The sequence below is a fragment of the Polistes dominula genome, unplaced genomic scaffold (assembly GCF_049000335.1).
Source record: "Polistes dominula isolate Pdom_NZ unplaced genomic scaffold, Pdom_raw_medaka contig_21, whole genome shotgun sequence".
Classification (NCBI taxonomy): domain Eukaryota; kingdom Metazoa; phylum Arthropoda; class Insecta; order Hymenoptera; family Vespidae; genus Polistes; species Polistes dominula.
In genome coordinates, this window is record NW_028301061.1 from 2,255,127 (window position 1) to 2,280,250 (window position 25,124).

Below are 25,124 nucleotides of genomic sequence, written 5' to 3' on the forward strand. Positions count from 1 at the left end.
GCGAATTAGAGTCAGTGTTGTTCGTCGTGTAATAAAATTTCGGTTTCGCGATAAGAAACTCATCTATAGTTTCTTATTTTCGTTCATATCGCGTTTTTAGATTCACGCGAGGTGCATCACCATGGTGCAATAGAGCTGCATCTCCTTGGAATGCATTGTAAGTATTCATTTTTATTTACATTTTATTCTATTTTATTTTATATGATTCTGGATAATATTCTAGATAACTTATCGTATTGTTTTATTTTATTTTACAGATATAACCATGGATTCTCTTCCTTTGAAAGATGTTGGATGAATTCTTCGATGGATCTTCGATGGATCTTCGATGGATTTTCTTCAATGGCAAATCGAGTATCGTCTTCCATGGTCAGACTATAATACTTGCTGCGAAGTAGGAGTGTTTTGGAGCCATCGCAGAACTTCTTAAACCGTGAGTTTTTATTTAAAGTCCCTCCAGTGCTCAATCATGCCGAGGATGAAAGGTCCAAATTGGCACGAGTTACTGGTTGTAATTATTTAAATAAATTATTGACGAGCACATGAGTCATTCCTTTTTAGGAGTTACTCATGAAAATTGTATATTTTATTATATGTTTTATTATTAGTTCAGGATAGGTTTTCTTGCCTCATCGGTTAAATTCATTTAATTCATAATGCAATTAATAAATGCACTCTCTTTTTTTACGTGTTAAAAGCATGTAATAAATGTTTTACATGCATTGCTTCGTACATAGTTTATCTAATCGAAATTAATTTTGATATATCAATACTTTGATATTTTAAATAAATGAGCAAGAAGACAAACTTATTCGCGACGGATAGACTTTGGCAGTTAAGTGGCGGCTCAAAGCCCAGTTCTTTAATTAGAACAGCCATTTAATGAAAAAGTCGTCCGAGGTTTGCAAAAAATATCCATCATTATTGTAGAGTCTTTTAATACAGTCTTTACCTCGAAACTATAATTGTTTCATATGGGGTAACTTTTTTTTCATTCGCTTGTTTAAGTCATTATTCACCAAATGACTTGTAGAGTCCTTAGCCCGTTTAGATGAATTTTTATGAAAATCTTTTGTGATATATTTATATATGTTAATTATATTTTTTTAGATCAGGATTTTCAGCTTTTAATATACTAATCCCCCGTTTCTCCCCCCCATACTTTCTGCGTTCTCATCTATGCGTGTGCCCAGGTGTTACACGTATGGGTGAGAAACAGTTAGCGTGGGTTTAGTTGTAGTTTTTTCCCCTATTGGCGGCTGTTATTGTGCTAGTGATTGCACGATGTACTTTACACCTGTGTGTGCGTAATAGGTAGTGTGTATTGTACATCGTTTCGCGATATTTTTTATTCATTTAATACATCATTAAATACGCAAAGCACTACTTTCTCATATTACGTCTGTATTTTTATATTTATAATAAATATTTCTAATTTTTTCGATAATCGTTTTGCATAGTAGAGTTACTGCATTTATTTGTGGAAACTTTGATATACTTGTATATTACTAGTATGCATACATATATACTAGTGTATACTTGTATTTTTGCTTTAGTTTGTTATGCAATAATCATTAGCCTTGGCAGTCGATTTCAGCAAAACGTACGTATACCCATTAGCATATAAGTTTATAAAACGTGGTTGAACTAGGGTGTCGGAGGTGCCCCGGGGCATGCTCTCTAGTTTAGGCTTTTGCACCCTGGTGGTATGTGTGAGAACCGTGGAGTGAGTGGGTGGGTATGTATGTTTTTTCTTAAAATGGGTAAAAATATGGGTAATAGGCAGGCAGGTAGCATACTTCTCTGAATGAATGTGAAAACTTTAATTTTAAGTAGGTAGGATCCAGGAAAGGTATTAGACTTCTTGCTTCCACTCCGGAGTGGAAATTCCGCCTCCTGGTTTATGCAGAATTGTTACAAAATTGTATCATCTCATTCTGTATTATGCTTGATTTGTTAATTTATTTTGTGACTATTCTGTGATTTTTATTATGTATCATGATTCAAAGGTATTTGCAACCATTTGAAAGATTCATTTCTACTTCGATTTTATCTCGAACAAGATAAAGTCGAATCCAATTCGCAAATTCTTTGATGCATTTGATACTTAGTTTTAAGTATTTCAGGATTAGCACTACGCACTATCGAGATTTCCTTTTACCGCTAGAAATATTTGATAGAATTAAATATAACGAATTAATGAAATAAAAATATTGCAAGAAAATGCATCACATTTATAATTGCACTATTTATTTCAATTCGATTTTATTACTCAACGTTAAAAGTACGAAGTGTTATTTAGGTCATCGAGGGAAATTATCTGCTTGGACATTCGATTAAATGTTCTCGTGTATGATCAATGAACTCCAAGTTCATTGATGGTCCACGAGCTAGAAAAGTTAACGCGAAATGTAAATTAATTTTTTAATAATTGAGAATTAGAATCATAACAAAATACGAGTTCATTTGCAAAAGTAGTATGAAAGATCTTATCTTGCTTACACGTAGAAAATGTCCAAATGCAGTTTTCATGGAATGAACAAAAGAAGAGGCAAAATGCCGAAGAGGCCCCCACTTAATTGTGGCTCAAGAGGGCAACTACACGCTATTGAATTATTTTCAAAGGTTCAACGTCATGTTCGAACCTTTCGAGAATGGTTCTTTAGTCATTTTTTATATTTTATTATATTATTATATTGCTCGTCAATAATTTCTAGTTGTTATTGGAGATGATGGACCATTCCATCTCCTTGGGACACCAAAGTCGTGTCTATATCGCCAAAAAGATGCATAAGTTTTTATTTAATTAGAGTCAAAAACATGAAAATTCCTTTATTATTAAATTTTTAAGCTCAATTAAAGTTTGATGAATATTAAAGTAATTTCCCTTTTCTTGTTTTGTCTTAAAATTTTTTCACTGTAATCGTATTTTATTAAACTTGTAATTTATCTTTTCTATAGAATAGTAGTTTTTCAAAGTATTTTATAATAATTAATAGATATTTTTTTGTAGTAGCTTTATATCTTTACTTTTCTTTTTTTATGTAAATGTAAAATCACGCCTTTAAATTTAATTTTATTGCAACGGTAAATAGAGTTTTGATTAAAATAAATAGAGAATTCAATTGAAAAGTGCATCTACTAATTGGAAGATTTATGTTAGGCTACTCTGTAACACTTGATTGTATGATTAATATTGTTTTCTTTTTGTTACAGGTGATCATCGTTGGATCTAACTTATCAACCCTTTTGACTTTTCATTGATTAAACAACTCTAGAAATTTTTTTTTCTGAATATATGTTTATCTGCATTTCTGAAGGCAAAGACAAGGCATATAGATTGATCTATTTGTTTTTTCCCCTTGTTTTTATAATCATTGTTGATTCTTTGCAGTTTCAGTTTTCAATTGAAAGAAATGAAATGTCTCTCGATATTTTTTTTTTTGCAAAAGAGGTATTGGGTATGTTTTTTATTATGTTAATACTTACTTTACACTTATTTATGCTTGTATGAAATAATATTTTGATGTAGATAGTGCTGACTAATGTTAGTCGTTATGCAGATAATATCAGATCACGTTGACATATTAAGAAATAATTAATTTTAAATCATGGATAGAAAAAGGAGGGAATTTTTATTATTATTCGTAGTATAATATAATTTTTTTAATTTCCTAGTTCAGATTGTTTAAATGAAGATTGCGTTATTCGCACAAAACGATCATAATTTGTACGATTAAGAATGACGGGTACAATAAATGTTTCGTCATTCTTTTATCAAACGGATTAAAGTAGATTTATCTGATAAACTCGCTTATCAAATTTTCTCAAATATTACCTGACTTGATTGCAATGATTAAAATAGAAATTATGAGATTTTTTTTATGATCTTCTTTTTTTTAACCATGATCTGTCACGTTTTTAAGATAAAATATTGCGTATGTAGATGTTAAGATTAGTAAATGTTACCCAAGAAAGAAAATATTACGCAGTATGTAAGATAATCATGTGTGCTTTAGCAAGGTAGGATAGACAGGTAGTGACACATTTAGGTTTTTGCAAGAAATCAAAATTAAGAAATTGTTTTATGTTATCTAATAAAAATATCTACGGAACAATTGTTTTGACAATTGTCAGAAGAGCTTTATAAACCGGCGAATCGTAAGAAAATTTATCAATTTCGAAGTGACTTCATCAGCATCACCATGAAGTTTTCGATTACTTTGTTGGCGTTGTTCGTACTTTTGGGATTAGTTTACATAGAAGGAGTTAAGGTATTTTACGAATATAATTATAATATAAATTTAATTAATTAAATTTATATATATATATATATATATATATATTATATATAATTATTCAGTTTATTTAAATATTTTATTCTCTTTTTTTTATTCGGAATAAAAACTTAGTTGAATTAGTTGGTATAAAAAAAATATAAAATTTATCATGTCTCACATTGATACGCGAGTATAGTAAATTTATTTTTTTTTTAATGTATAATATTTTTAAAAGTATTGTTTACCGCGAATACCAATAAATTACATATAAATAAATTGAGGGATAATTTTTGTAATATATTATTTTATTTATTAACCATACGATATATCATTTCAAATTAATTGATATTCAACAAAAAAAAATTAGGTTAATTTTTAAATAAATTTTTAATATTAGAAGACTTAGTGAGAGTCAAAGTTTTAACAGAAAATTGATTTCTTTTTTAGATTAATTCGATTTTAATCGGTTAATTTATTTTTTTATTAATAGTCATCATTATTGGGCGGCGGTGGTGGTGATCGTTGCGGTAATAGCGGTGGTGGTGGTGGAAGCGGTGACGGTGGAAGTGGTGGTGCTGGAAACGACGGTAACGCTGGAAACGGTGGTGGCGCTGGAAACAGCGGTAACGCTGGAAACAGTGGTGGCGGATGTGGGAGTGGCAGATGTGGGGGTGAAAGCAATCAGGAACCATCTTTATTAGATCTTAGCTTAGGGGGTAAAACGATACTTTCTTTAAAGTAAAAGCTACTTTACTTTAAAAAAGAAGTCTTAAAACAAATATCAACAATGTTTATTCGATATAATATAATAAACATAATGTCAAATTAATTGGAAAATCATTTTCAAGATATAGTAATTCAAACTTTATATGTTGAAATGATATTATCAATAATATATATGGGGAAAATATAAAATAATATATAACAAATTAAATGTAATAAATTTGAACAGTTTATTTCAAATACAATAATGTTATTATTTTTTCAATTACCTCTTGTCTATTTATAGTATTTTTTTTTTCTTTGAAAATTCATTCGAAATATTTAATATTTTTTCACCAGTTTCAATTAAATAAATCTTCTCATATTTTTTATTTTTTATTTTTTACAACAGTGCAGGTAATGTTTGATAATCTGTCGAATTGATAATAGTTTAACAAAATATTTGAACAAAAATTGACAAAAGTTTACTAACAATAAGTTTTATTTTTGATATTCTTTTTTTATTATTAATATGATTATTTCGTGCAAATAGCATCACATATATTTACTTTTTATTAATAATAAATTTTTAATTTTGTTCGTAAAAATAAACGTTTATTTTTCTTATTATTATTTCTTTATCGAATTATCATTAATATTATTAATAATATTAGAAGTGACGTAAGTGGATAGGAGACTTAGGGGGATTAGGGTGATAGAATAAAATTCAATATATTCCAGAGAATAATAGATATGGTATATTCAACTTCAACTAATAATAATAATTTATAATAATCGCCGTATATTATATATGCAGTTGTATAGATTTAATGATGTAGCAAATGTACAATATTTGACAGATTGAACGTTATGTGTGTACCAGCACTCTTTTTTTAAAATAATAATATTTTATTATATCACTCGTTGAAAAAAAAACACTCACGTATACGTGTACGCGTGTCATCTACATAATAATAATAATAATAATAATAATAATAATAATAATAATAATAATAATAATAATAATAATAATAATAATAATAATAATATATATATATATATATATATATATATATATATATATATATGTATGTGTGTGTGTGTATTTACGTAGGTATGTTTTTAAGAGAAAGAGGAGTGAACGTATTACGTGTGATTTTATATGTATTACTCGCACACACGTATACATGTGCGTCTAATCCGTAAATGGTTTTTTTGGTCCATCTCTTCATCCATCGAATTTTCACGTTTTAAAATTTGCTAGATATTTTTTATTTTTTTCTCTTGTGACGAATCATACTTCTACATTTATTTCTACATATATAAATAAATGTGATTGACATATTATTTATATGTATATAATAGTGTACACATATGTAATTAAAATTAATCAATCATTTCCGTGAACGAGCGATGGACCATGAGAAAACTGTACAGGTTGATAAGCCTTGACTATAATATAATCCTAAAAAGTTATTTTCTTATCATTTATTATTATTATATTTTATTATTATTATTATTATTATTATTATTATTATTATTATTATTATTATTATTATTATTATTATTATTATTATTATTATTATTATTATTATTATTATTATTATTAATATTACGTGTTTAATAATAGACCCTTTGAGAGAGTGAGCTACCACATTGATTGATGATAATTGGAAGGACACTTGCAAAATATGTTTGCCTCGGAAAAAAGATTTTTCTAATTCGCATTTAAATCGCGTACATATTTTAAGAAGTTGTTGCTTTTTCTCTTGTTTTGCTTGTTATTATTATTATTAATATTATTTATTTATTATTATTATTGTTAATATTATTTCGTCATCTTAAGATTAATATCGCTATCTTTTTCTTTCTATCTTTCTTTCTTTTTTACTCTTTCTCTCTCTCTCTTTCTCTCTCTTACACTCTCGTTTTATTTATTAAATATAATTATTACTATCATCGTTCTTCCTTTTCGTCATCGACTATTATATGTAGTATAATTAGTAATTATTATTATTATTATTATTATTGTTATTATTATTATTAAATAGTAAAATCGTCTTTTGGTTTTTATTTTATTTTATTTTTTTTTTAAGCAGGAATGATCATTTTTTTTTATAGCTTAAGGATTTTGTATAGACGTCCCAACGTTTTCCAAATTTCTCGTCCTTGATAATGATCGTTCTGTGTTTATCTTTTTATGTATTTGTTTATTTATTTTTTTATGTGGTCATTGCTTTGGGAAGAAAGAAGATATATATTTTCTTCTGATCTTTTATTTTTTAAACTTATTTGTTATGTGTTGATCGATCGTTATCGGACGACAAATATTAGTCAGAAATGGTTGTTTATTATTTTGTTGTTTTTTAAAAACGTTGAAGATAACAGTTCGTATATATATAATCATAATCGTTAGGCTTTTATGATATATTTATCGCATTCTAACTTATGTTAATTTAATTCATTATTTCTCGCATTCTAATTCGATAATAGCGATATTAATTAATAGTAATAGTAATAGTAGTAGCAATAGTAGTAGTAGTAGTAGTGTTAATAGTAGTAGTAGTAGTAGTAGTAGTAGTAGTAATAGTAATAGTATTTAATAATGTAGTAGCTTGTAAAAACTGAGTTGTTCGTCGAGAATTGTATTGAATAATTCCGTGGATCGCATTTTTTTTTTTTTTAATGATTATTAAACAACACTTATTTATTTATTTTTTTATTATTATTATTTATTTATTGATCATCGAAATTATCCAACAAGTTCTTGTCAGTATATGTCGAACAGTATTGTCGACGAGGTACTACTAGCAGACAGTATAGGCAACTACGGTGATATGATTGAGTTTCAGTAATTTTATTAGATTTTATTTATTTATAATCTAGCTCCAAATAGTTCAAATTATTTTAAACAATATTTTTTGTATTATTTTTTTCTTTTTTTCTTTCTTTCTTACTTTATTTTCTTTCGATGTTATTTCTACCAATATCAACACAAACACACATATCCGTTTAATTTTTGATTTTTTTTTATCTTGTATTTTTCTTTGTCATTTATTTCGAGAAAATAAAAAAATAATTATTTTGTATTCGATAAATAAATCTATGTATAAAAAAAAAATAAAAAAACATGGACGAATTGACAAGTTTATTTAAAAAAAAATGATACGAACCTTTGAAGCTAGTTTCTCGTTCCGTTTGTTCTTTTCTTTCTTTCTTTCTTTTTTTTTTTTAATTATTATTATTACATTTTTGTTTCTCTTTTTTTTTTTTTATTACTGTTTTTCCCTGTTTTTTAATATTTATCCCAACATCATCGAAGTTTTTAAAGTTTGTTTAGAGTGATCGTCGAAAAATAGAAAATATGGACTTTCCGTTAGATTTTATTATTATTATTATATTTATTACTATTATTATTATTATTATTATTATTATTATTATTATTATTATTATTATTATTAATTTATTTTCTCTGTAAATGATAAATGATTGCGATTTTTTTAGGTTCGGATAATCCCGTTTTCTTTCAATTCTTTTTCTTTTTTTTTTATTCTCGGCTCGGTTGGAGAAAGAAGTTTCACATTTTATTTTTTTTTTATTAATCATTCTTTCTTTTAAATATATAACACGATTAATTTATTAATAAGTTAGTAGTAGGTATGTGCAAGTATATTTATAACGTTTTAGTCTCGTTTTATATATATATGTATATTTTTTTTTTTTTAATTAAGATTTTCCCTTTATTTTTCTATATTTTTTTTATCTTGTTGCTTTTGGTTTTAAGATATTTATTTTTTGTTTTTAAATGTCTAATGAATAATTGTCGTGTAGAATATGGTCATCGCGATTGCTATTTTTTGGTCTTGTATTTTTAGTTTTTTTATTTTTTTACTCGATTCTTTCCTCCTCATCCTCCTATTCCCCTCCCACTTTTGCAATATTTACTTTCTTTAATTTACTTTACTTTACATTACTTTACTTTACTTTAAAACCATTCATAGTTTTTGATTTGGTCTTTTTCTTCTCTATTTTTGTTCCTTTTAAATTTATTTATTCTTATTATTATTAGTTTCTTTTTGTTTAAACTTTGTCTAGACAGCAGATTGCAATGTTCATTTGAGTGAATGTTTTATTTTGCTTTGGTACTGAAATACCATACGCCTTGATTATTTTATTTTATTTTAGTTTTTTTTTTGCTTGTTTTATTTTTTTTTTTTTTGTATCATTATATTATCTCTTCTTTTAAATACACACATCGTTCACGCATATTTGGTCCTAAGAACTGTGATATCAGAATAATCAATGTGCTTTCTTTTTCTTCTTTTCCTTCATTCGAACGATTTTTCTTTTGCAATGGTTATACAAAACAGTATCTTATTTTTTTTTTTTTTAGTTTTCATTACTTATTCATACGCATACGAGAGAATAATAATAAGCAGAGAAGATTTATGCGTACCTATCTTTTTGAAAATTTAAATTGGGTGTGAGTGGGGAGTGGGGGAGAAATAAAAGGTACTCGCGAAGTAGCGTTTCGTGACCAAAGTTATGATGTGGGTTTCATATTTTTATCCTCCTTCAACTTTCCTATTTTTTTTTTACCTTTTTTTTTTTTTAATCAATGATGGTCAACTTGATCGGACGAGATTGATTAAAATGTTTCGGATTTTTTTTTCTTTTTTTTTTCTTGTGTGTGTTTAGATAATTTCATCTAACAAACTCGAAACAAGCAATTAAATACTAAGCATTTCATAATGATTAAATCGCATACAAGTATTTACATATTATAGAAAGAATATATGCGCGTGTTAGGTTTTTTTCTTTTTTTTTTTTTTTTTTACAGTAATTTAATTTTTGAAAATAATAATAAAAATGATATTTTTCATATAAGAGAATTAAATTACGATTTTCTACGGTGTGATAAGACGATGAGATAAGAAGAAATTGTGTTTGCTTTTACATTGTTTGTTTTCTTTTTACACTACTCGTTCATTTCGTCATCGTTTCTGCAAAAGATAACTTGCAGCAGCACCTTTTTTTCTTTTTTTTTGTTTTGTTTTTTTTTTTAATTTGTAACTTTTTTTTCATTAGTTACAATATTAATTATTATATTATTTAATTTCGTCTATATTTAAAAGTATTATACGATTGTTATTAATAATAATAATTGTAAATGACGTTAAATTGGTATTTGAAAAAATTTACAATTTTACATGCTCGATTCTCTCTCTCTCTCTCTCTCTCTCTCTTTGTTTCTTTTTCTCTTTTTCTTTCATTGACATAACGTATTTGTTAATGTAAACAAGTACACGTAAAAATTTACACGTCATTGATCATAACGTTTAAATATATGGTAAAAATTTACTCAATAGGAAAATAGAAATTGATTTACATAGTCTTAGAAAATCTAGGAAATAAAAATTAGAAAATAAATAAATAAAATAACAAAGTAAATTAGAAAATAACATTTTTACATGTGCAATATAAATACATTGGTCAATCATTTATTTTCACGTGTACTTAACACTTTAATGCATCATTTAATTTAATTTAAATAAATAATGCAATTTAATGCACAATAATTTTTAAAAATATTTATACATAATTAATAATAATGATAATGTAATCTTTCAATTAATTTATCTTCAACATTTTCATATTTTATTGTAAAATGAAAAATCATGCATTAAAGGGCTTAAATTATTTTTTTATAGTAAATTTGATAGAAAAAAAGAAAATCGTCTCTATTTGTGATTTAAAAATTTGTTAACTCATTTACGTATATATTATTAAAATTGTAAAGTAAAGAAACGATTAAATAAACAATTTAAATCTCGCAGATAGTGTTGCACGTCTTTAAAGATAAGAATATTTCGGATTTATTTTTTGTGACTCGCATTTTTCGAAGTTCGCATTACTTTACATCGAAAATGTTCTTTTTGTTTATGTTTTAAATGTTTTATATGTTTGTTTGTTATTATTTTATTTCATTTATTAACGTTTTGGTAAATCTTGTATGTATATTTTTTGACTAGCGTCGATATTACATTAATTCGTGTTATTAAATGCTAAATTTTATTTTTCTTAAAACTAGATGATTACCTATTTGTTTATCACATTCTAAAAATTGCGAATAATCAATTTTCGCACTCTATCACTTCCTACTTTCTCCAATCGTCATTTGCAAGCGTCACGTTATTTTTGCATTACGAATTGTATTTTTTATTTATTTTGTTTTTCTATCGAGTTTTTTTTTAATATTCATCGAGATAAGTCATGAAAGAAAATAATCGTACGATTCGTATCGATTTTTTTGACAAACTATTAAAGTTCATCTCTTTCATTTTTATTTGAATTATTCGTTTCATTTTTATTTTTGTAATTGTGTTCGTTTCTCTTTTTCCACTTGTAAGAATTTTTTACATACGTTCACGTTTATATTTTGCACTTAAATCAAAATTTATACGAAGATCACGTTTTTTGTTTTTTTGTTTTTTATCTAATCAAACATATCAACGCGTATTAATTATTATATATTATGAATTATAATGTATTGTATCATGCGTTATTTAATATATCATTTATAATACATTATACGTGTATATATATTTATTAATTTATTTATTAATTAATAGTAAAAACTATCCTATTTATATGTATATATATATATATATATACACGTATTAATTATCGGCCGATTCACGAACACTACTTGCATTTTAAGATTTTTTTTTTACAAGTATATTATATTATGTATACATAATATGCATACATATACAGTTATGTATGTTAATCATGCAAAAAAAAGGGAGAACGAAATATCGTGATGAGACATTTTTCAATATTTATTAAAATAAAAGTTCAAATTGATTATTTTTTTAATATATTGCTCCTTGATCAATGAAAGGTTTTTATTTTTTCCTTACTTTTAGAATCAGACAAAAGATTCGTTGTTTTTCGATCATCGTACGCATTTTACACATACAATTAAAAAAAAAAAAATAATAATAAAAATAATAAAAATAATGTGAAATTAAAAACAGGAATTTCAATTGATACTCGCAGAAGTTTAAAATTAATTAACAATTATTTATCATTTAGTTTACAATTGCGATAGCTTTGAAATCAATTTACTGTAATTAAAAAGACAAGAAGCAATATATTAACAAAGTTATTACGTTAATTTAACACACTACGATTTAATTCTTTCTCCCCCTTAATTTTATGCGAATAATTTGATATAAGCGTGATAAGAATAAAAAAGCAATTTTTTGTTATAATCATTTGTTTAACAATTAAGCGAATTGTATCTCGTTGATGAGATTTTTAGAAATGAATTTTCTATTCTACTTCTACTCGAATTTGAACGAATTATCAAATTGAAGATTTGATTTTTTTTTTTTTTTTAATTAGGACTTCGATACGCTTCCATCGAATTTTTATTTATTTAATATAAATATTATTGTTTTTTTTTTTGATAATATATTAATATAGAAGATTGTTACTATTGAATGTGCGAATTGTATGGTCCCACAGGGCCTAGCAAAGCACACAAAAATATTGAAATAAAATAATCAATTGTCAAAATGTTTCATTAATTATTATATAAATAAATATTTTTATACATATGAATATATTTAACATTAGATTTAATTAAATATATGTAAATTCTAATATATTATCAAAATAATATCAAATATATTTTATTTTATTTTATTGTTTTTTTTTTGAGAAGCGTGCTAGAAAGAAAAAAAATTAAAAAATTGATAAACAAAAAAGTATAAATAAATGGTTATCTTCGTAACAACAACAATCATTTTGTTTTTTGGTCTTTTGCATTCAAATATAATAAACAACGTGTATCTTTTTCTTTCTTTCATTCTTCTTTCATTGTGTTTGTCTCTTTCTTGATATTTTATTAAATAAAATTTGTATTATTATTATTTATATAAACCTATCGATGTGATACCCGAAGGTTATTGATTGTCTCTAATATCATACTAATTTCTAAACGTATGTATTTTATTTATTTTATTTTATTTTTTTTTTTAATGCAACGATTAATGTTCAATTTAATTTTACGATAGTACCTTCGTTACTTAATCAATTTTTATCTAATCATTATTAAATATGTTTTGTTTTTTAATCAAAATAGATAATTACTATGATAATCATAAAAATTAATTTTGAATTTTGCAATATATAATACTTTTTAATATTGCAACCATAAGATTTATTAAACAAAATATATCATTCGTGGTAATCGATAAAAATAAATTCACACATTACAAATAATTTTTTTTTTTTTTGATAATCGAAGGTTCTATCGTTGAATTATATTTGTCAGATAATATTACAAATTTAGATGAAAGATTGTCCGATATATATATAATGTTTTCCTAGGTTCAATGTTCACATTTTTTTTTTGGTTCGAACGATTAATTTTCATCGAATGAATCGAATTTTGTTTTGTTTACTTTTATATTATTAACTTATATAATTCGATAAGTACGATTATTTACAGTCGATAATAAGTAATAATATTAAATAATAATTATCAATTATCGTGTGATTAATGGAAAATTTTAGCATAACGAGATACATCATGACAATTTTATTATTTTTGCCATATTTAGTTTTCTTAAATGTTAAAGTGTGTATGAATAGTATTTTTATTGGACCTTCTAAACATTTTTTCTTCTCTCTCTCTCTTTCTCTGTCTTTCTCTTTCTTTCTTTTTACGAAAATGATTTGTGTGTCACGAATGAAAATAAATGAAATTTCAAAGTGAGAGGCACCATAGAAAATTGTGCATTTTAGTTTGACGTTCTCACACATGTTTGTAATAAGCGCGATCGTGTAATATTATTATTATTATTGTTAATCATGTTTATTGTTTTAAATTATAATATATATAGTATATTTTATGATTATATTTTCTAATCATTGATTTTGTTGTTCTTTTTCTTTTAAATTTATTTTTTTATTTATGTTTAAACGATTGATTTTTTTTTTTGTTCAAATGACAACGTAATTAAATTTCAGTTTTTTTCAATATGTGTGTCTGTGTGTGTTTTTTTTCTTTTTTTTTTCTTTTCTACATTTAAATTGAAAATTAAATTGATAATTAATGTACTTGAAATTTTGGTCCTATGGACCATTTTTTTATTGTAAAATACGACGATGAAAGAAATCCTACGAAGAAGAATCATCGTGTTTTCAATTTACATAAACAATTTTATTGTTTAATTTATTCCACGAGTTATATTTTCCGTAGGTTCAGATTTTTCTTTACTTTTTTTACACGATGTGCCCACATTCACGTTCTTTTTCTCATTTTTTCTTTTCTTTTTCTTGATACAATATCATAGTTACGTTTATATGTTTTTTTGAGTATGGTCCAAAAATTATTAGACCGTTTTAAAAATAAAATAATTGTTTAATGTATTAAAAACACATTCACATATATATTTATTCTCGTATAAATTAATATTATATATATAGGGGGATCAAAAAGTAATCAAAATTTTTCTTTGTTAAATACTTTTACCTACAATGTTTTATAGGAACGGAATAGTTTATTATTAACCAGATTCTAATAATAAATTATATTTAATAATTAAAGAATTTTTCTTTCTGAATATAATTTAATTAATTAAGATAAACATTACATTATTTTACATTATTTTATATTAATATTAACAAACACATATATGTGTTTGTCGATGTTACATCGATAAGCCACTCTAATAATTTTTATCAAACACATATATGCGTCCATAGCACTAAAAGGGTTAAAGAAATTTCAAATGATAATCGACAAAAAATTTGTTTATCATTTATTAACATATTTTGTCTTACGTAAAGGAAATTTCAATTATTCAATTCTTTTTTTAAAAAGTTCTTCGGTTTTTCATTGACACAAACTAAATCTATGTGAGTGTACTCATCGAAGAAATTTTGATTACTTTTCGGCATCCCTAATAGTTAAATACTTTTTGGTAATTATTTTGTAATTAATTTTTCTAAATAATATCATTCAAATTGTCAACATTTTGTTATTAACAGTAATGGATTCTGTTTAAAGTGTTTTCCATCACTTTTCATAATGGTCTAGTAACTTTTGGGCCACTCTGTACTTTGGACCCTATATACGCCGATGTATAATGTATATACATACTCATATATATTTATTACCACACATGTGTGTCATGTATTATATAAATATATATATGCATATATATATAAAAAAAAAAAAAAAAAATCTTTGATCACGTGAGATTAAAAATATTCGTAAAAGCTTTTCTCTTTCATTTTTTTAATATTATTAATAAGAAATATTCTACGACTATTATTGTTAGTGTATATATTTACAATAGCTTTAGTTTTATCATCATATATAATACATATATGTATATAATAATAATAATATATTTTTTAAGATGATAGGGTATGTATAAGCGAGATAATTAAATTATGATAACAATGATGATAAAAAGTTTAATTATATATATAATTAATAATAATTAATAATAATAATAATAATAATAATAATAATAATAATAATAATAATAATAATAATAATAATAACAATGATAATAATACAGCGTTTTATCTAATTATAATTTAAAATTATTATACTATTGCTGATCGGCATGCGTTTCTTCCTCAAGACGAATACATTAGCGCATTTAATGTTTTTTTCTCTTTTTTTTTTTTTAATAATAATACGCATGTGTAATTATTACACACGTAATTAAACATAATGCAAACGTTTAAAGTCTTATAGTGTGTCGATTTTGTGTTCCTTTCTTTCCTTGTTGTTTTTTTTAAATATTTTTTTATGTTTTATTTTGTGTGCCGTAATTATCACGAGATCTATGTAGAAAATATAAATCTATATTATTATATATACATATATATGTATATGTATGTATGTATGTATGTATGTATTTATTTATGTATGATAAGTGAGATATTTATTTTTTTATCTCGAAGATATATTACAAAAGTTTGTTTCTTTTCTTTTTGTATTTTCTTTTTTTTTTTTTTTTATTTATTAGTTGCTTTCAGGAGTATTTTTAAATATTTTAAATTTTCTACAGATAATTAAATATAATAAATAAAAATAATAATAATAATAATAATAATAATAATAATAATAATAATAATAATAATAATAATAATAATAATAATAATAATAATAATAATAATAATGAGGATGATTAGGATAATGATAATGGTAATAGAATGATAGAATAATTTTTAAATTCGCACGTATGCATATCGAAGACTAATTATATTATTATTATTATTATTATTAGAGATATACGTAATTTCGTATTTAATAATATTTATAATATTTATTTATTATTTATATACGCGACGTATCCTTTATTTTTTATTTTTTTTTTTTTATTTGTTTGTTTGTTTTAAGGCTGTCAATAGAATCTGTTCTACGCAATATTGCTTTTTATGGTACAAGAGTTGCAAATTGAACGAAAGAAAAATGGATAGGTGACTTTAAAAGACGAAGAGAAAAAATAAATAAATAAATAAATATAGAAAATCATACGTCGTTAGGAATGTGTGTTTATATGTGAAAAAGATAGACAGAGAGAGAGAGAGAGAGAGAGAGAGAGAGATGGGTAAAGAGAGAGACAGAGAGAGAGAGAGAGTTAGTTAGAAAGAGAGAAAGAAAGAGAAAAAAGAGAAAGATAAAGAATAAAAGAGAATATTTTTATTTCGTTTTTTGTTATTATAATTTTCCATTTGGAATAAAATTACGAAAGTACTTTTTTTTTTTTTTGTTTCTCTCTCGCGTCACACAGATAGGACGAAAAAGAATTTGAATTTTAATTAGAATAATTGAATTTTGCTTTCTTGTTAAATTCTTTTTTTTCTTTTAATTTTTTTTATCATTATTATTATTATTATTATAATTCGCATTTTTATATTTATATTAATATATTGCGAGGTTACATTTTTCTTTTTTGATTTACTTAAATTATTTTCAGAGAAATCAATTGACATTTTATATCCAACCTTTGGAAAAAGATTCTTTTTTTTTTCCCTCCCATATTTTCATTTTATTCTCATGTCATTTTTTCGATTTTCTCGAAAGTATACCTACATTTTTATATTATACTCGTTTGCTTTGTTTTTTTTTTTTTTTTTCATTTTTCTTTTGTTGAGAAAAATTTTTGTAACCATTTTGTTTATATAATAATAATATTGGAATGACAATCGTAGAAAATCAAACGTCATCTTCTTCCTCAACCCATGTCTCCTCCCACTGTTCCTCTGTCTCTCTCTCTCTCTCTCTCTCTCTCTTTTGCTTTCTTTCTCTCTCTCTCTCTTTGATTTTTGTCAACCCTTGGGAACCTTTTTGCTTACACATACATATACTTATATACAATTACATTTAACTGTCTCCTGTGCGTGTATCGTAAAGCTCAAATATCTTTTCTCATTTTTTCCTCTTCATTATTACTTTCTTTTCCTTTTATATATTTTCTTGTTGTTGTATTTTTATTATTTGTTCATAAAATGTTCATCTCGTAAATTGGACAAAACGTTGATTCTTCGTTCGTTTTGAGAGAGATTGAACCATCGACGAGTTTGTTGTGGGGGGAATTTTCTTCTTTCTTCTTACTCCACTTTTTTTTATTTTTATATTTGACTTGTGTGTTCTCAAAAGAAAGTAGAACGTAAAATAAAATAAAAAATAAATAAATAAATAAATGTATGAACAAATAAATGTTGAGAACTAAAAAAATGGTCCTCTTCCTCCAACCCCCCCCAATATTTTATAGCTGATGTTATATTTAATATTATTATTATTATGTTTATCGATATAAATAATAATAATAATAATAATAATAATAATAATAATAATAATAATAATAATAATAATAATAATAATAATAATAATAATAATAATAATAATAATAATAATAATAATAATAATAATAATAATAATAATAATAATAATAATAATAATGTCGAAGTCAGCTGCTCTCACTAAGCATGTTAGGTACAACGGTGGTTATGGTAACTCTTGGCAATATCCATGGGTTCGTCATCGATAATCGTAAAAAGGGTGGTACGAATTCGCCCAGGGGGGCTTTCTGTTACACATCATCCTCTATACTTCTCAGTGGGATTTGTTGTTTCTGTGCTACGGCATTCAGCACGTATACCAGTTGGTCCAATTTTTTATCCATCACTGACAACTGCAATCAAAACACAACACAGTCTTTACTGATTAGTAGTATAACGTTTAGATACTTTCTCGTTATTGTTTATAAGTTTGTACAATAATAGAAAAAAAAAAAAACAAAAAAAAAAATAGGGTATCAAAAATGAATAATACGATGTTTCATTTAAATGAAAATTTCATTGTGATTTGATTTTTTTTTTTTTTATGAACAAATATATTTAATTTCAATTTTTAATTTAATATATTTTAATTTTAATTTTAATTTAATATATTTAAATCATAAAACTAATTTTCTATTTTTTATTTTTTATTTTTTATTGTGTTAGGATTTACCAACACTTTAAGGGTATTATGGTTAGATAAAACATTTAATTGCAAGATTATATTTTTTTTACCTTAATAACACGTAATTTGGTTATCAAAGTGATGTACATTTGTCAACGTATTATTAAAAATTTATCTGTCATTTTGAACTTGTAATGATAACGTCAGGGATTACTGCAAATGGTGAAAAGTAGAAAGGTATATAAAAATAAAATACGTGTTATGAATTATTAATAACTTCGTTTAATATTTTAAGATTAAATATATATATATATATATACGTTTCTGTATGAAGTATTTTGTATAAATTATTAAGGGTTGATTTTAAAATAGATAGATCTCAAAAGTATTAGTTCGTTGTGGATAAAAGTGAATAATTAATAAACGAAAGATAAGAATTTTCTAGACACACTATATATATATATATATATATATATATATATATATATATATATATATATATATGTATGTATAATATATTTTCAAGAGAAGGAAACTAAGAAGTGTGTTTTTATAGGAGTTCTAACATTGTCCTTGCTCGATTAAAAGTTCTAACCACAAAGGACGAAAGAACGAACGAGTGACTTTTCGGAAAGGAATCGACAATGAAATGGAGAAAGGGAGAGATGGGGTAAGGGATAGGGGATCGGAAGGGTGGAAAGGATTGGCGTGGTAATTAACGGAAAGCTTCTACCGCCGTGTAACTTTCGTCATGGCAGGGGAGAACATTAACGAGAACCTTTAGGAATTCTACTGGGAAATTGTTGGAATCAAGATGGATGGACGTATATCACATCCTCCTCCTTCCCTCCCCTTCACTCTCATTCTCACTATTTTTTTTATTTTTTTAAAAACAACAATTAATGAATGAGTTAAACATCATTTGTATATGTAAGAATAATTTTTTTTTTTTTAAATAAAAAAAAAAAAATTATTTTTTATGAGAATTAAAGGTGCAGATTGATTTGTTCTAAAGAATTGTTGTTTGGAGATTTGGTAAATGAAAAATGTTGTTTAACAAATTTGGTTTAGAGTAAATTATTTTGGTTACAATAATTTGTCGTATATATAAAAAATGATTTCTAATGAAATAAAGATTATTAATTTATTTATATATTTAATAAATTATAAGAGATTATTAATTAATTATAAAAACCGTTGTTGTTATGGATTTGGTAAATGAAAAATGATATTTAACAAATTTCGGTCATAATATTAGAAATAAAAATCGATAGTATAAATACATAAATAAATAGGAGATTATTAATTTGTAATAACGAACGTTATTTAAAGATTGGTAAATGAAAAATGGTATTTAACAAATTTGGGTTATATTAATAAAAATAAATCAATGATATATATTTAAATGAAAATGAGATTATTGTTTGTTATAACCAACCGTTGTTATTTATGAATTCGGTAAATAAAAAATGTTATTTAGGAATTTGTTAAATGAAAAATATTATCTAACAAATTTGATTATATAGAAATAAAGCAATGGTGCTTATATATATAAATTAATATGAGATAATTGATTTGTTATAACGAATGTTTTTGTTTAGGGATTGGTAAATGAAGAAATGTTGTTTTAAAGTTTAGGTTATAATATTAGATATATAAATGGATGATATATATATAAATATATAAATAAATATGAGATTAGTGTTAAATTTACCTGCTGTTCGACCCGATAAAGGCGCGCGCCGATCGTCATGGGTTTCACGTTGCCAGCCCGGTCGATTCCTGCCAGGTAGCTGCCTGGCTTACCCAGGGTCTGATCCAATCTCCTTTGTAACTCCTGTGAACAATGGTAGACAGCTTTGAATGCTCGATCTCTCTCCCTCTCTCTCTCCCTCTCTCTTTTTTTTTCTCTCTCTCTCTCTTTCTCTATCTCTATTTCTCTGTGTCTCTCACTCAATTTCATTCTTCCTTTTTCTCTCATTTTTCTCCCTCCCCCTCTCCCTTTTATTCCTCCTCTTTGTTTTTTTTGTTCTTTCGCTATAAAATAAAAAAAAAAGTCTTTTTCCATTACTATTTTTCTATTAGTTTTCAAATACAGTTATAAATTTTTATACCAATTGGGAAAAAACTGTATTTGTATGAAAACTTTGGAAGGAAGGCAAGTTGGACAGGTAAAAATATCATCAAAAAATATTTGTTTTGATTCTGTCGAACGTTTCCGTACATTTATTAGAAGAACTTATTCTTCAGCAACTGTAAAATACAAAAATAGATAGTTTCAAGGTTGATTGAACCTTACAGGATTAAAACATGTTCTGATTGTTTTTACCTGTCCAACTTTCCTATTATATAAAGTTTATATAGATGTATTTTATTTTGTGGACACGAACAAACAACTAATTGACTGTATTTTATGTTTGTTTTATTTTTTGTTAGCATAAATACGACGATGTAGTAGTATATTTGATGTAATTTTAACACACATATATTTACATACTTTTTCGCTAATTAATTTTAATCAAAAAAAAAAAAAAAAAATTAAATAATTTTAAACTATCAAATATTTCGTTGTCGCTGTTCGTTGAAGGGGGATGAAGTAGTGTGAAAGGGGGTTTGTTTCCAATTAAAATTTTGCAATAAAAATGGTTCTTTTTGTTATTGTTATTTTTACTGTGAGACAAATCTTTCTCTTTTTACAAAATTGAAAACAAATATGATACAAAAACAGAACAATCGTCGTTTTGCTAGTGGAAAACAAATTTGACTTTTCTTTCAGAAACTATGACTATGACAACATGCTAGGTTTTTCGAGCAGCTAACTATAGCCATTTTTATTTCTAACGTTTGTCACAATATATAATACTATGGCAAACGATTGAAAATCGAACACGTCGCAAAAGTATCACGTCTCCTCAACGCCCATCGTGTTCGATTTATCGTACTCGAAAGAAAGGTTAGGAAAGAATCGAAATGAATCTCTAACCCTGAACAAATTTGATATGTCTCGAATTGAAGTTAAAGGTATGAAGAATAATGGGTCCCCTCTTATTGATCATGTCCTTGTTCGGATTTCTTTCTTTCAACTGGAAAAGTAGTATTACATCATTTTTATATATGGGATGGGGGACTGTGTTCCCATGTCATTTTCCATATGAAATTTTACACATACTCGATCATCAGATTTTCATATTTTATATTCAAATATGATAAATAATACATTGATATGATAATAAATTTTATCTAAAACAAATATGTGTATTTTTATTTATTTTTATTTTGTTTTGTTGTTTGTTTGTTTGTTTGTTTGGAATATAAATATTTTTCATTGAAAAGTGTAATTTTGTTTTTTTATTGATTCCTTGAATTAATGTAAATGAAAGTTTATGAATTTGTATAGAAATTCAAAATTGATAATATGAATTAAAGATATTTGCGTATTTTTATATCAACAGTTCAAAGTTCAAATTGTTAATAATTATAGAGTTAATATTTATAGAGATGTTTGAAACGTAGGAGACAAACAAAAGTATATTTAATAATTGAATATTTTTTGTTTTGTTTTATTTTTTCAATATCAAATAGTTTGAGAAAATAATTATTATATAAAAGATTGTAAAATTTCATATGTTAGAGATTCGATGTGAAAAATTGTTAGAGAATGAATAAAAAAAAAAAATAATTGTGGTTTTATTTTTTTGTAAAACGTGTCTGTCTCGATTACATAAAAATAATGCAATGCATTAGTAAAAATTAATAAAACAAATAATATTTTTTTTTTTTTTAAACGTGTCTCTTTTGATTGCATAGAAATAATGCAATGCATTAGTAAAAATTATTAGGAAAAATATAATTGTGGTGTTTTTTTAAAAACGTGTCTGTTTCGATTAAAATCAATGTATTAAATAATGCAATGTGTTAGTAAAACATTAATAGAAAAATGAATAATATAATTCTATGTGTTTAATAATTTTGTTGATTTCATTGAATAATGATATTTTTGTTTGAAAAACGTGTCTCTCTCGATTACATAGAAATAATGCAATGTATTAGTAGTAGTGAAAGCTCTTCCTGTAATACTGTCATGTATATAACTGGGATTTACTGGTAGCCCCCAATACTCAATGTAACTAGGTATAGAGCTTAAGGATATTATCGATTTTCTTGATACACAATAAAGCCTCCTCATTCTCGGTTGCAACGTCTATCGAAACTTCCTCTTCTTCTTCTTCTTCTTCCTTTTCCTCTTTATCGTCTTCTTCTTCTTCTTCTTCTACTTTGAGAAGGAAAAGGTCATGCTGTTCGATAAGAGCAGCAGCCACAGTGATTGACGCTGCTTTATCTTTCGGTACAAGCGATACTTCATTCTCATTTTTATGCATAGAGACTTTAATCAAGTAAGAGTGAAATTTGGAGAGAAAGAAAGAGAAAAAGATAGACAGAGAAATGGTATATGTCATATCTATGATTTATTAGCAAATTAACATAAAATAAAATAATCAAATTGCGTTTAAGATAACACATGGTGTATATATTTATTTTATCTTTTTTTTTATTTTTCATTTGAAAATGATTTATATGAAAATAATGATTTATAATTGAAATTCATATTATTTCATTTAAATCTTAGAAATCTTTAAAAATTTAATTTTGTTTATGAAAAAAAAAATATATATATATATATATAATATAAATAATATATATTTATTATTTTATTTTTATATTTATATATAAAATTATATATATTGATCTTATTAATATTCTTTTAATTATTATATGTTATATTATTTATTTTTCATATTTATTATTATTTTATATATTATTATGTACATTTATCTTATATATATATATATATATATAAATTAATGATTAAAAAATCTGTTCGTCAATTTTATTTATAAACAAAAGAACAAAAATGCAGAGTAAATATTTTTCGAGATAAGAATTAATTAATTAATATTTAATCAGATTATATACGATTCATTGTATAATATGCATAATAATTGTATTTTAAATTAAATCAAATCACATACACATCCATACATACACACACAAAATACGTGTAAAATAATATCAATGTTATTATTAAAGGTTTTATACATCAACAAATGAAATCTTGATAAATGTTACAAAACACGTAGTTTATTTTTATTTTTTATTTTTTTTAATTTTTTTATTTTAGATTCGTTTTATTACGAAGTATCCTCTTTAAAACGTTTCACTAGAGAGTTTAGTTTGTAAAATAAAAAAAATAAAAATAAAAAGTAAACAAAAACCAAGAGAAGAGCTTCAGGCTGCTGATAAATGGTGAATGTTATATAAAAGAAAAAAGAAAAGGAAGATAAGAAGAAGAAAATATATATGAAAGATCTTACCTTGATTCGCACCATCATGTTGAGATGACCTTGACTGTATTGCTCGATGACATCTCGCACATCGTAAGGCTTTCGTGCTTGTTGAAATTTTCGTCTTGCCACGAAATATTTGATCTTTCTGATCGCCCTTATGGCATTTCTGTGCGCCTCGGTTAACCTGAAATTTCAATCGTTTGAAAGGTGGAAAAAAGGATCGATTTCTATTTCGTTAGATCAATTCGTAATGGATCTCTGTGCATGTTCTACTACTACCATGATAAAAGAAATGATTTATTGCGTCTGTAGATGTGTGTAGGTGTGTATATAAATGTAAATGTAAATGTATGCCACGAAAAACCGTTTTCCTTTCTAAAAAGATGTGCCACAAATCGATAAGAAAAAGAAGAAAAATAAAATTAAAAAAAAAAAAAAACACTAGAAGAATTTCACCAAACGTAACTCAACACCACCACCAGCATCATCCCCCCCCCATCACTCCCACCCTTCTCCTTCAACATGATAAATTACTTCACTCTCGAATTCTTCTCGAATTGATGAAAAAGAAACTTCGACTTACATTGTAACTTGATAAATGTTTCTAAAAAGAAAAATCGTGATAATAGCGACAAATGTTTGAAAGTAAAAAAATACATATCAAAGTTTTTTTTTCTCATTTCAAATGGAATAATAACTGTTTAAAGTGTTAAAATTTGCATACGTAAATATTCGAGAAAGGTTTTCAAAAGGTTTTTAAAGGATAAGTGTAGATCAATGTTTTATCAAAAAATTAGATTAGAGTTTTTTCCCCCTCCCCTTTGTAAAGTAAACCTCGTAAGTGGTAAAATTCAATGACTAAATGTTTGAAATATTTTATCAAACACTTGTAAACGTGTGTACTTGTGTCCTATGCACATAGACTCACCCCTTCTCTCCACTTTAGTCTAATTTGAAATAAATTGTGTTTGAGTGTAAGTGTCCTATGCACATGCAACTATCTATACCTCACTTCAGTCTAATTTGAAATAAATTAATAAATTATTTTTTACATTTTAGTTTATTTGATTTAATATATTTTTCTAATATTTTGTATAACTTATTAAAATAATTTCCATACAAAAATGATTATTTTCTTCGAGAATAGTTTGTCATAGAAAATTATTTGGAAGATTTAGGACAAAAGAAATATTAGAAAATATTGTACATAAATCTGTGAATATTTTTTTTTTTTAATATAAATTTTGACAATTGCGTATTACGCGTTTAACTTTTTACTTTTTACTTGACTTT

At 24.9% G+C, this 25,124-nt stretch overlaps 2 protein-coding genes and 1 long non-coding RNA gene across 13 annotated transcripts in view; 2 read left to right on the forward strand and 1 right to left on the reverse strand.

Moving 5' to 3' along the window:
• Positions 1–3,101: 3,101 nt before the first annotated feature.
• LOC107065349 (uncharacterized) lies at positions 3,102–5,193 on the forward strand. The gene is made up of 2 exons (XM_015318954.2): positions 3,102–4,274; positions 4,771–5,193. The coding sequence occupies exons 1-2, from the start codon at positions 4,206–4,208 to the stop codon at positions 5,020–5,022; spliced, it is 321 nt and encodes a 106-aa protein (XP_015174440.2). The 5' UTR covers positions 3,102–4,205; the 3' UTR covers positions 5,023–5,193.
• A 215-nt stretch (positions 5,194–5,408) lies between these two features.
• Positions 5,409–25,124, forward strand: part of LOC149031404 (uncharacterized) — a 151,770-nt gene continuing 132,054 nt past the window's right edge. Inside the window, exon 1 of the long non-coding RNA XR_016177814.1 lies at positions 5,409–6,598. This is a non-coding gene — a long non-coding RNA (uncharacterized LOC149031404). The remainder of the gene's footprint in view (positions 6,599–25,124) is intronic.
• Positions 18,083–25,124, reverse strand: part of KCNQ (KCNQ potassium channel) — a 66,006-nt gene continuing 58,964 nt past the window's right edge. For all 11 annotated transcript variants that reach the window (XM_089176119.1, XM_089176118.1, XM_089176117.1 and 8 more), the window contains 3 exons: positions 23,859–24,015; positions 20,201–20,323; positions 18,083–18,214 (listed from right to left, as the gene is read on the reverse strand). In XM_089176119.1, the coding sequence (XP_089032245.1) occupies positions 18,113–18,214; positions 20,201–20,323; positions 23,859–24,015 (382 nt within the window). In that variant the 3' untranslated portion in view covers positions 18,083–18,112. The remainder of the gene's footprint in view (positions 18,215–20,200; positions 20,324–23,858; positions 24,016–25,124) is intronic.